General features: G+C 45.1%; 1 protein-coding gene across 2 annotated transcripts in view; it reads right to left on the reverse strand.

Moving 5' to 3' along the window:
* Positions 1–528: 528 nt before the first annotated feature.
* itga9 (integrin, alpha 9) overlaps positions 529–13606 on the reverse strand; it is a 539537-nt gene continuing 526459 nt past the window's right edge. For both annotated transcript variants that reach the window (XM_085993779.1, XM_085993778.1), the window contains one exon: positions 529–6523. In XM_085993779.1, the coding sequence (XP_085849905.1) occupies positions 6425–6523 (99 nt within the window). In that variant the 3' untranslated portion in view covers positions 529–6424. The remainder of the gene's footprint in view (positions 6524–13606) is intronic.

A 13606-nucleotide genomic window follows, 5' to 3' on the forward strand; every position in this document is an offset into this window, starting at 1 on the left:
TAAAAAGAGCATCGTGAAATAGGCGTTCCATTCATAATGCAACGAATTATAGGAGGCGTCTCGATCATGCCAATTCGAAGCACGGGGAAGCATATCATAAGTGCGTTCCCTGTGAATCTCCCAGAAGGCTATCCCTATGAAGCCACTATCTGCTATCATACACACACACAAATACCCTCCCTCAGGGCAAGATATAGAACCCAACAATAACATTCCCAAACATCCTTAAAACCAACGGCTGTTGCAATCTACAGCAGGCCCAGAGTGACATGAATCAGTCATTCATGAAAGAAAGACTTATGAAATGATACTGAGCAGCCTGCGGGTGGCGGTGTCTAGGGAGAGTATAACTACTCGGGCACGGGCCCAGCTTGCGCAGGACATTCTTAACAGGAACTAGTGAAGGACACAACTAGATCTCCATGTTGTAAAACAGTTGATTAAAGCTTTGTTTAACGCTTAGACCGAGTGCCGAGTAGTTTTCTTACATCACAGAGTATCAACAATGTAGAAAACCCAACAGAGTAAGAGTGTGAATCCATTTTTATTATAAAATTGATGGAAATAATTATAAATATACTTTGGAATGAGCTTGCTCTTATACATGTAACGACACAGGAAAATCAAATCCCAAGTATAATAAACAAACAGTAGTAGTATCTTCTAATTAGAAATAAAATGTGGAATACTTGATGGGCAATTTGTATGCAGTGCTGTGTGTGGCGTTATATGGTAGCTCAACAAGGCCAGCAACATGTAAACATTCTGAAAGCTCCGCTGATGGGCTAGTGGTAAAGCCAATACCCACCGTTGTACTAAGTCATTCAGACCAGAGTTCCAGATTCAATTCCCGGTCTGTGCTGAATTAGCTGATCTAACCTGGGTGGCAGTCAGGGGGACGACAGCTGTCCGCAGACATCCTACGCTGGTGAGGGAAGATAAAGCAGCAAAGGTTCCTGCGGCTAAATGCTATCCAGTGCCGACTGCTGGAAGTTGCACCACCATCGGTCATTGTCGAGAAGCCTCCCCGACACCGAAATTAAAAAACGGTCACCCAGGTGAAGTGACAGAAGTCCGCCAGCCCCCAGGGAAGTGCACCCTACATTTACTCGGCACCTTCTGGAGAGGGGAGGAGAAATTCTGAAAACTCTCCCCTTAAATAAACCAAGCAGGCAGATGACTAAATATACCAAACCAAACAATATTATCGATCCCAAATCCACTGAGAACCAGTAAAAAAAAGAATATGCACAAGGTATGTTACAAGCATCAGAATCCAGTCCTAAATCATCATCTGCTAACAGGACCATCCATGAGCACGGATGCCTATTTACAGATCCCTGGAAGTAATCTGTGCAGAGATACTTTGGGCCATTTTGTGAAATGCAGCTCACTAACCACTGCCGTATGATAAAGTTGCACTATTTCCCTGAGCTTATGTCCACAGGGCAGTAGTTGAAAGACCTTGTCCTCTGAGACCATCAATTGTCTTCTTCTTTGCCACATACACTGCCACATTCTTTGTAATCACACTCATAAATAACAATTACTATGCAAAGGTCTCCAATGATTTCTTTAGCATTTCCCATGCCCAATACTGCACAGCCCAATCACAAAAAAAATCATACACGCTAAATAATCTATTAGAGGGAAGGGGGCAGCTGTAGGTTGTTAAGACGTGATTAATAACTGCAACTAATAAATGTTTCTTCATTAGCTGTAAAATGCTTTCATTGTTTTCTGTGAAGAAACAACAGTTTTGCTTCTCTCCAGAGTACAAGGGGAATGAAATTGTGTTTTGCCAGTAGCACAAAGCAGGCCTACAGCGAATCAGCAGTCTGTTCTACACCACGCCCACAGCGAATCAGCAGTCTGTTCTACACCACGCCCCATTTTCATTGACAGCAATGGGAAAAGAAAGTCGGGCACGGTGTCAAAGGAGCTGCCCGTTAGCTGTGACCCTGCTTCACACGACTGGCAAAGGCCAATTTCACCCCCCCCCCACACTCCGTCTGATCGAAGGGTAAATTCCCCAATCCCGCTCCTCCAGCGAGGAGCCGCATGTGAAGGGAGCACAGGTCAGTCGGGGGTTACAGGGTTGTAGTCCTTTCTCTGACCCACACTGCCTTCGAGTGTGGCTGTTCACTGGGAGCAAAGGGTCGCTGTATTTACTCATGTTCTGAGTTACAGAAAGACCCTGGGGACAAGCACCCAGGTATAACGTTGCTGGTCTGAAGCATGTTAATCAGGTGACTTCCTTTCTAAAGCTTAAAGGGACTCAGATTTTCATTATTTCACACATTATATGTAACCTCAGCACTCTCAGGATGATTTGATGCATGAAATTAATTTTTAAAAAATATAAATCACTTTACCAGCTCTTTCTGCAGCCCTGGGCTGAGAGCCTATTAGTTGTTAATCAGACAGAACCTGAACGCTGTAACTGGGGACAGGCCATATACTTTACTTTAGGGACTCAGAGTCATAACGGCACAGAAGGAGGCCATTCGGCCCATCAAGTTCATGCCAGCTCTCTGTAGAGCAATCCAGTCAGTCCCATTCCCCCGCTCTATCCCCGTAGCCCTGCAAGTTTATTTCCTTCAAGTGCCTATCCAGTCTCCCCTTGAAAACATCGAGTGTCTCCGCTTCCACCACTTCCGTCGGCAGCGAGTTCCAGGTCCTCACCACTCGCTGTGTAAAAAAGTTTTTCCTCACATCCCCCCTGTATCTTGCCCAAAACCTTAAATCCGTGTCCCCTAGTCCTTGTGCCATCAACTAGTGGGAACAGCCTTTCCCCATCTAGCCTATCCAAACCCGTCATAATCTTGTACACCTCAATCAAATCACCCCTCAACCTCCTTTGCTCTAATGAAAACAAATCCAGCTTCTCCAACCTGTCCTTGTAGCTAAGATCCCCCATCCCCAGAACCATTCTGGTAAATCTCCTCTGCACCCTCTCAAGTGCCTTCACATCCTTCCTAAAGTGTGGTGACCAGAACTGGACGCAATACTCCAGTTGTGGCCAAACCAGCGGTTTATCATTTCTGGGAATGTGTGAAAATGTTGTTGAAACCATGTCTAGCCTCTTCAGTGGAGGAGAATCCTTCGTATTACAGACAACAAACTCAAGCGCATGAGTACAAGACACAAAACTAGATCCTCAAAAAAAAGGCCATTCGAAACCAGTTGGTTAGTAATGGAAGTAAGAAGTAGCCATTGTTGGTCACCGGCATTAACGCTGTTGGAATATCCGATACCCTCATTGTAACATATTTGCCCATAACATTATTAGGAGGGGGCCGGTGATCACTTTGTCCTTTGACTGGAAAGATTATGTCTTATAAATGTATATATTCTGAGTTTTATTACTACCTAAAAGTAATATGCAACAATATTTCATCTTCCTAAACTGGACCGCTGGTTAATATACCATAATTGAATATTATACAGAGCTTTCTTTGTGGAGTGTAGTAACATCTTTCAAAACAAACCCATTCCACATAAATGAACAAAGGATAACTAAGGAATGATTCACCAAGCAGCTGATGCAGGAGTCAAATGAGATGTGCTCCTCTCATTCAATTGAAATCGTGTCCTCGTATCACATGGCATACATAGAGTAGGGGTGGCTCATCAGTGACCCCTGAACCCTGGCAATCAGCCCTTAAAGATCAGGCATCTCCATCCTATTTGCACTTATATTTCTTACTTGTCCTGTTTGAATTTTGTGGGTTGTCTCATTAGTGGATCAATCCTAAATCAGAACACCTGTTAGTATCAGTAACGCAAGATATATGTGCAAATTAATAGAAACGTGAATTTAAACATGGCCCCTCGGCGAGGCTCCATGGTCCACAGCTATGAAGATAAAAGCATGGATACCCTGACACAGAAAATGTATTCCATTCAGCCTGGTTCCTTTGGACTGTAGGTGCGATCAGCAGCAGATCAGTGGCTGCTGTGTTCAGGGGAATTCTACACTGAAGGACAATGAAGTGTGACGTGATCGGGACCTTGACTCTGCCACCTCTGCCATAATACTGCAAAAGTAACCTGAACTTACATAGAGGTGGGGATATAACCTGTAATGGGCGAGTCAATAGCTCAAACAGTAATGTTTGGAATCCGACTCCCTCCCTTGACTGATAATCAAGACACAAACTTCAGCCCCAAACTCCATAGGACAGAATTTCCACTTGGTGAAGTTCTCATTATATGCTTGTAGTACAGGACTAACCCTGTGATCCCACACTCTCTCTGGGAGTTGGAGCATCGACACCTTATTCCTGATTCTCTGACCTGTACTTCTGTAATCATGGGATTAGCTCATACTTTCCAGGGCGCACTATTTTTGCACAGGCATTAATTAACCAGTTTATTTTATTTTTATAAAAATGGCGGCACCAACTCCATTTTATAGAAAGCACCTCTTCTAGCCAATCAGCAAGCAGCATTCGACCATTCGTGTCATTCTATAAAAGAGCAAGAAACTGACTTTTCAGGAGAAAAAAACTAACCCCCAGTATTTTCATATTACATTTAAGACAGGGCTGAGAATGGTCAACTTAGACCACAGACTGAAGGTCCCATTAACCTGCACGTTTAAAATCAATGTGCCATGAACTCTTCCACCACATCAGCATCAACGTTTCCTGTTTATGACCAATCCGGTGACCTGAGCTCCCTTAAGTGAGGCTCCGGAAACATCGCTGAAATGATCCTCATCTGTAATACAGCCTTGCATAATACAGTGCGAAGAGAGGCAATGAATAACCCACTAAAATCACTGTACAACAGAACACATATGCTTGTGACATGACAACACAGTAAACGGCCACACACTTAGGTCACAATGCTTGAGTTCTGCTCTCACCGGTATCATATTTTGGGTTTGCACACAGGCCCAAGGAAGCTTTTTATACCAATAGGTCACCAGAAAGGTCGAGATTCAGTAAATCAAACTAAAGATCGCTTTTAACTGCTCTATTAAGGAGGGGGTTCATGGACAATAACGTAATCCTGAAGTCAGGTAAAATGCACAAACCATAGGAGTGCCCCTCTCAACTGTGTTATCACCTGCAAATGCTTTCCCCATTACTTTCCGTAACATGTAAGTGATTTTTACCCCTCAGCTCAGCTATTGGCCGACACCTGGGCCCTGCCCTCTTCAGAATCCTCGTAAACCCTTCCACCTTGCATCCTCCTCCTTCCCCCTCTGCTTTCAGGAGCCTTTTAAAAGTCCTCCTATTGGGCTGAGTTTTCAGCTCCAGTCCTTAGCTCCGTCCTTTGTTTTCACCTTCCTTTCTCCCCTTACTCTGCGAGGAAGCTGCAACATCTTTTTGTGTGTAAGGAGTGTTTTAGGAATGAAAGCTGTTGTTATACCTGCATGCATGGGGGGGCGGGGGGGGGGTCTCCGTTTCTCATCAATTTTCTCCCATCTCTCCTGAATGTGTCGAGTCCTTGCCTGCATACGTTTCATGGGGTACTGCTTGTCCTCCGGCACCTCAGACAAATGGTCATTATTCCTGTCTTAAGCCTCGGCAGTTCAGTGTCAGTCGGCTATTCAACTGCTGGAGAGCGTTACAGCCAGGCTTGATCCTGTCCGCATCCAACAGCCACACATGGTACACTTTCATCAGGGGGGGTCGCTAGATAGTGACCTGGTACAGAAACCCTGGCCCATGTTCTCTGACCTAACCTAGGAGCACTAAGCCCAATAGTAACTCCTCTGCCGTTCCCCACCAGGCTGGAAGTATTGTTTGTATAGTACACGACATTGCAAGATCATTGTTTCAGACAGTAGATGATGGAAAATAGCTTGCTGCAAAGTGCAAAGAATATACAGTACTGAAAGGGTTAGACAACTCTGCATGTGGTCATGAATTTATCATCATCTCAAGACTGACCTTACTGCAAAGACCTTCAGATAAAATAGCTTCTTCATCAACTTGTCGGCACTCAGGCTCTGAGCAAGACATCAGTGCAGTGAGTGTGTTATAGAACTGGATAAGAGTAAATTATATTTAGATAAAAATATAAAGGAATAAACATTTTGGACAAACATGTTCTTCGCTTATAAAAATATCTGTTTCTCTTTACTGAACACACAAAGAGAATTCAATCCCCTGAGGGTGGTATTGTTGTAAATCCCATTCTGCTCCATCTCGAGTCTGTGCTCTCCACAGCACTTTACTTTCTGAAGTTTATTGATGTGTTTTTAAGGAAGTCAAAGCACCACCCAGCAGATCTTCTGTCTGCGGTGCCTGCCTCAGGAATGCTTCCAGCAGTTGAATTACACGAATACACAATTATCAGGTCTCCGAAAAATCTGGAGAAGGATTCCCTCTTCCACATATGGAAGACTCAGGAGCGGGGGTCACGTCGGCTGTCTGATGCATGTCACATGACTCAATTATCTGGCAGCTCACTGGTCTTTTTGAACCCAGTCCCAACTTTCTTCACTGTCCTTTCTGTTCTTCTCAGCTTCAATGATTTCTTTGTACCTTCGACGAAAGAAGCCCATCTAGACAAAAAAAAAGAAAAAGTGGAATGGATAAGGGCCCAAGATGATTCTACACACTATTGGAATGATTTACAACAGTTTAGTTGTGGCAAATGTAATTGCGATCAATAAAGGCCTTTCAGCCTCGCATTCTGTTGTTTGCGGTTACTCATTCTTGGAGGTTGTGGTGTAACTCAACAGCACTAGCCCAATCATATTGGTCGGAATTTTTTTTTACCTCGGCGGGTCTGGTGTGGGCGGTGGCAATGTCGGGTCGCGACCCCGCTGATGGCCCCATCCCGCTGCTGAAAATGAACTTACCTTAATGGGGCCTATTAAGCCCTGCCCAGCGTGTTACCCGGCCCAATGAGATGGAGCGGGTCTGGTGACGTCTTCATGACGCGTTTTCAGCCGGGACCTTTAAAGGGACCCTGGCCACATTAGATTTGAAGTTTAATCTGACATAGTGCACTACAGCATTGGAGTGCTGCAAACACTGACAATCACTGCACAGAGGCAGAGGGCTGCACCCAGGTTCGCCCATGACTCCCTCCATATGCTTATGCAGGGAGTCAGAGCACGTAGGGATGTCCTCTTCCCTTTCCCATGGGTGGAAGGGACCTCCCCAGGAGACCAGGACAGCCTGGTTGTAGATTGCAGAGGAGGTCACAAGCAGGGATGTGGTGAGGAGGACCTGGGTGCAGTGCCACAAACTTTTTAATGATCTCAGTAGATCATGAAACATTATTACAAAGCCACAGTCAACCTCATCCTGCTGTGCCTGTCATCACATCCCCATCACTCTGCCTTCCCTAGCCTACTCCTGCACATCCTTACTCACACCAACTTAACTTGCACCTCCACCCATCCCTCTCTATCTACATTATCACTTCCCCATCTCATTAGCCACCCCTCACACTCACCCTTATCCTAGTGCAATCATACCAATTAACAACACACAAGGGTAACCACTTGGGTGTTTTATCCAATGTTTATGTAAAGTTTCTGTTAATGCGGTGTCAAACATAAAAAATCGTTATTTTCAACACTTTCAGGTCTTGGACAGATTTGTGTGCACCTTTGGAAGTGGCTTAGTGAGTTGCAGTGAATGGTGAGACATAACGGTACCCTTTGCAATGGTGATGAGTGTAAAAGGAATGGCTTAGACATTGTAGGGATGCTTTATGGTGTCGGTGTGGGGTGGTGCCAACCTGGCGCATCATGTGGCAGCCATATGTGTGTACAACGTAAAGTTGACCAAATCTGGCCATGATGAGGCCATCCCTGGCCTCCTGGACAGCAATGTGCTCAGGGGCTGATGCCCTCTGTGATGTGCAGCATCAGGTGATTGCGGAGAAGGTTGGTGTTGATGTTCGTGCTGCTGGTGTGCCTGGTGCTACTGGTGTTGGGGCCGATTGTGGTGGGATTCTGAGGACCAAGGTGAGACAGTGAAAATGGCACCCATGTTGATGGAATAGATGGCAGGTGAAGTAGAGATGACAGAAGCATTCTGTCAATGGTGAGAGAGTTCTTCCAATGGGGTGAGACTGGATGGAGACTTTGCTGGAAAGACTTGCAGCCTGCAGAATCTGTGCTGGGAATGGACTGAGCAACAGCTTCTGCCTGAGGAAAGTGATCATCTGTCAGGTGGGAGCTGTTACTGTACATTTGATGCTGTCAAGTAATCAGCTGGAGCAATGGCCACGGAACTCCTGCCTCAGGTTGACAGACGTGGTCCCGAGCTGCGTGAATCCCGTGGCCATGCAGGGGAATTTAAAAAGTAAGTGGAAAAATGCTCTAAGTGCCTGTAAACTATCTGATAATGATTTCAATTGGGATGCCATCCGCTGCCGGTCGGGTCGGCTCCGCGATGACAGGCGCGCTAGGGGGAACGGCACGTGGGGGCGAGATGATGGTGGGTTCCCGACCCGCTGTCAAAAATAACAACTTTCCCACCTGACCGGCCACCGATCGCGCCCGCTACCACCCCTGAAAAGTCCGGCCATCGAGTGGGCAGGTTGATTGGCATATTGGTGTTGGCATATGTTCCCCTCACACCCCAGTGAACCCAGGCGACATCACGAGAAGGAATTATCACAAGACAAATTAAGGTAACCCTTAGAATCAGAAGGTGAATGTGTTGCCAGACACATTGCGCTTGAAAGGCTTGTAAAAGGAACTGCACGGTGCAGTGTTTTTGCATATTCTGTCAAATAAATTCAAATTTAGATCAGATCAGTAGAATCTGACAGTTAGAATGGTCTGAGGATGTTTCCCCTGGCTGGGGGGTCGAGAACAAGGGGTCACAGTCTCAGGATACGGGGTAGGACATCTAGGATTGAGATGAGGAGAAATGTCTTCACTCAGAGGGTGGTGAGCCTGTGGAATTCTCTACCACAGAAGGCTGTGGAGGCCAAGTCACTGAATATATTTAAGAAGGAGATAGATAGATTTCTAGACAGAAAAGGCATCAAGGGGTATGGGGAGAGAGCGGGAATATGGTATTGAGATAGAGGATCAGCCACGATCATATTGAATGGCGGAGCAGGCTCGAAGGGCCGAATGGCCGACTCCTGCTCCTATTTTTCTATGTTTCTATGTCCTACTTGATCTGAGTTTGGGCAGTTTCAGCTCAGGATCTAGCAGCCATGCTGTCCAAAGTATAAAACTGCTGACAATCCAGTAAAAATTGGCAATAACACTCAGAGAGGCAATAACAAGGGCTGTTATATGCAGTGGAAACACTTCACTTGTTAGTAATGGGTAGCAGGGGCTTTTAGATTTGAGACATGTTGTTGAAATGCAGCTGAGTGATGTTTACTGTAGTTGGTTGATCCCATACCTGACCTGGGAAGAAGACTTGACGCTGACACTAAGTACTGAAAATGGAAAATGTCCCATTCCCCAGTGCCGACATTAATCATCTCGATGAGCATCGGAAAATATAATTGAGGAAAAAAAATGAGTGACCATCATTGTCAATGAAAGAATGCTAGGTCTACAAAAGCCTCAATTAAAACCTGCTTGGCTCCTCACACAGCCTTTGGCCACCTATTTTTTTGTTGGGTTTTGGTGGTAAATTTGAGCAAACTAAATTACAGGGTAAATTCAGTGATCCCACATTTCCAGCAGGGAGTTATACCCGACAGGAACATGGGTGAGAGAATCTATTACATAAGAACATAAGAAATAGGAGCAGGAGTCGGCCATTGGCCCTTCGAGCCTGCTGCGCCATTCAATGAGATCATGGCTGATTTTCTGCCTCAACTCCATTCACCGGCCCTATCGCCATATCCCTTGATGCCCTTACTAGTCAGAAATCTATTGACTTCTGTTTTGAATATACCCAATGACTGAGCCTCCACAGCCCTCTGGGGTAGAGAATTCCAAAGATTCACCACCCTCTGTGTGAAGAAATTTCTTCTCATCCCAGTCCTGAATGGCCGACCCTTTATCCTGAGGCTGTGGCCCCTGGTTCTAGACTCCCCAGCCAAGGGAAACATTCTCCCAGCATCCACCCTATCAAGCCCTGTAATAATTAATATGCTTCAATGAGATCCCCCTCTCATTCTACTGAATTCAAGAGAATACAGGCCTTAGTTTACTCAATCTCTTCTCATACGACAGTCCCGCCATCCCAGGAATCAATCTCGTGAACCTTCGTTGCACTCCCTCTTCAAGAATAGCTCCCCACTGTGAGTGCTCAATATCCCTTTTTTTTTTACTCTGGGCTTTGTACTTGTGCACGGAGGATCACTCAGAGCTGAATGTGGCATTGATTAACAGCGGTCCTTCAGTGGGCATGTTGAAAAGTAAGGGGACATGAGGAACCTTTCACACGCATGAAGTGACTCCATTTCCACCATTTTGTTTTATGGGTCTGATGTTACATTACTTTAATTCTTTTTTTTTTTAGCAAAACTTCAAATCTTTTGAGGGCATCCATGGGGAACAGAGGACAGGAGACAACCTCCGGAGCCCCTTTGCCCAGGAGCAGATTCAGATGAAATCGGACCCCAGCAGCTAAGCCTCTCCCGACATCTGGCCTCGCTCTCAACTTATATGGGGAAATGTGATCTCAACTTAAAGAAATGTCTGGAAGCACAACAATTTTCACGGTCTAAACAATTTTTTGCCATTTCCGCAAATGCCTGTTTGATCATAAATATTTTCTACCATAAATATTATTACCACCATAAAAATGAATCAAAGTGTAGGACCATAGATACTGTTGGAAAGGTGGAAGGGGAAACCATTAACTGTTTACTGATTAGGCAATATGTGTGACAGGATTATCTTTAGTTGTGGAGAACTGAAGCTTACTTCTTGATGCTGAAGGACTTCAAGCTTCCGTGACCTTTTCCTGATCACTTTTCCTTTCTTTGAAGCGTTTATAGGGGTAACTTTCTGACTTTGTGCTTGAGTCAGAAAATTAGCCCTGGTGTCAAAAGAAACTCTAAAAAAGCGGGAAATCTAAAAAATAAACCGCAGGCAATGCTGGAAAATGCACAGTGGGGCGATTAGCATTTGAAACAGAAAGGAACAAAGTTACACATCCGCGGGACATCCCAAAGTGCTCGATAGCCAAAGAAATACATTTAAAGCATAGTCATTGTTGTAATGTAGGGAAACGCTGCAGCCAAGCTGCACACAGCAAGCTCCCAGGAACAGCCGATTTCTAGGTCACCAGATAACCTGCTTTTGGAGGCGTTGGTTGAGAGATAAATGATGGTCAGGACAGAAGTCCCCTAAAGATAGACTGATGTTTTGTTAATGAAAGTTTGCAGCTCAAACACTGACCTCTCCTTTTTCATTTCAGTCGCTGACTGGCCTGCTGGATATTTCCAGCAGTTTCTGTTTTTATTTAAGTACAGTTTTATAAAATGAGAAGGGTAGGGCCGGCAGTGCAATCGCGTCAATATCTAGTCAATCTGTTACAAATTTTATATAAAAAGTATTCATTTTGCGCTTATTCAGTGTCCTTAGAATTCTGCAGTGCCCTTTCGGCGGCAAGCGAATGTGGATTTTGCAATATGTTACCAAGTAGCCTACACATGTCTTGATAAAAGTTTAACAGCAGCAACTATTAGATTTTAAAAAATATAGGACAGGCTTAGAGAATGTCACTCAAACTATGGACTTACAGTACCTGATGAGGAGGAGAGCAGAACGCAGTAGTAGAGCCCACCTAGAGCAGAGACAATGGCCCGGAAATTCGGGTCGGAGGCTTCCCACGGGTGCAAGCTCCTGACCTGCACTTACCTAGCGCGCCGGCCGTTGAGCTGCGGGCCCGCGTGGGATTCCGATCCTAGGCCTGCTCCAACTGCCGGCGCACAGTGCTTGCGTATCCCAGGGGCGCAGTTAGTTCGATGCGTCCCCTGGGATCACATGGGCCATGGGGAGCCAATGGACCTGACCTGTCAAAACTTATAAATACGACGGGCCCCAAAACATCACTAAATCTTCAAATAAATTTTTTAAAACATCACATTTTTTAAATAAACTATAAATTACATGAAATAACTATTTTAAACAACAACTTAAATTTTTGAAAAAAATAATTTTATTTTCTAACGGGGCTAAAAATAAACTTACCTTGCTTTAAAGTATTTAAAACTAATAAACCTGTGGAAAAAATGTTTTAATTTTAATTAATTCACCACTTACCTTGTAAAAAGCAGGCCTTGCGACTGCTTTTTAAATGTGTAACTTCTGGAGACTTACCCTCCCGGGAAAACCTGCAAAAAAAACCTAAGTTCGATGCGCACGCGCTGCCACTCCTGCGCACGCGTTCGAACTCTGAACCTCTTCGTTCAGGGGAACGGAAGTGCCAGTTTCCCGCGCATGCGCAGTGCATGCAGGAAACCGGCACTTCCATTGGGCTTACGGGTGAGTACCCCGTGTGTACTCACCCGTGGAGGCCCGAATTTCTGGGCCAACAGCCCGGAATTTGTGGTAGGAATAATGGTGTGGCTATCAGTGCTCACCATTATTTTCCAGTAAATTGGACAGCAACTTCTGACGTCCGTACATGCGCACTAAAGCGCAGAAATCAGGAAGTTCCTGTCCAATTTCCCTGCTCCTCCACAAACTATGCTATACTGGTATCTCGCCGATAGACTCGGCATTGAAACACATGTAAGGGTGCGAATTAGCGGTACTCACCCACTAGTTACCCACTAACACGCCAATATCTATGGTCTTACACTTTGATTCATTTTTATGGTGGTAATAATATTTATGGTAGAAACTATTTATGATCAAACATGTAAGTGAATTTTTAACGGCGTGTTAAGTCTTAATTACTGCCAAACAACCTGTCCGGCACTGAAAATATTCTTTTACAAGTGTGGTGTCTCATTCCTTCAGATTTTAATTATTGTTGTAGATTTGAAAAAAGTTAAGGCCTAGAAATTCGATTAGGTGGGAAATGGCCGGTGCCACCGTGGGCCAAAGTTAACGTCCGCCCGCATAAAGAGCGCATTTTGGTGCTGCCTGCTGATTTACATGAGCGCAGGGCAAAACCTGCCGTGTAACACGCTGTTTCAGGTGGTAGTCTCAGCAGGGGGCCCAATGTAGTGTGGCTGTAGCGTCCCTGGAGCGAGGCAGCGTTGTCTTAAATCTAGACCGTCATTTTAGAAAGCAGTGTCAATCCCTTAAAGGGGAACTGCCTTCCAAAATGAAAAAAAATAAAAATCATTTAAAAATTTGCAGTCTTTAGCCCTTAGAGCTCAACTGCCTTCTGAAAAAAAAATATTAAAAATAATTCCAAAATGGCAGTCTGCAGCTCTTAAAGCTGAACTGCCTACCACACGTAAAAAAATGGTACAAATGCTTCAGCACCAACACAAATAACTCAACAAGCCAGGGAAGGGGCACCAGGGTCTCGCACACAGCACTCCAGCTTTGTGCAGGGGGTCAAAATCGCAAGAGAGGTCCTCTATCCACAGGGGGCCAGGTGACCCTCCAGAAAGAACGATGTGGGACAACATCACTGAGGCCGTCACTGCCAGCAGTGTCACCTCATGACCTGGCTCCAGTGCCCAAAGAAGTTTCATGACCTCAGACCAGTGGTCAAAGTCAGTGAAAGCATCTTCAAAAGTT

This window comes from Somniosus microcephalus, chromosome 7 (assembly GCF_052327205.1).
Source record: "Somniosus microcephalus isolate GS21.2 chromosome 7, FLI_Smic_1.0, whole genome shotgun sequence".
Lineage (NCBI taxonomy): Eukaryota > Metazoa > Chordata > Chondrichthyes > Squaliformes > Somniosidae > Somniosus > Somniosus microcephalus.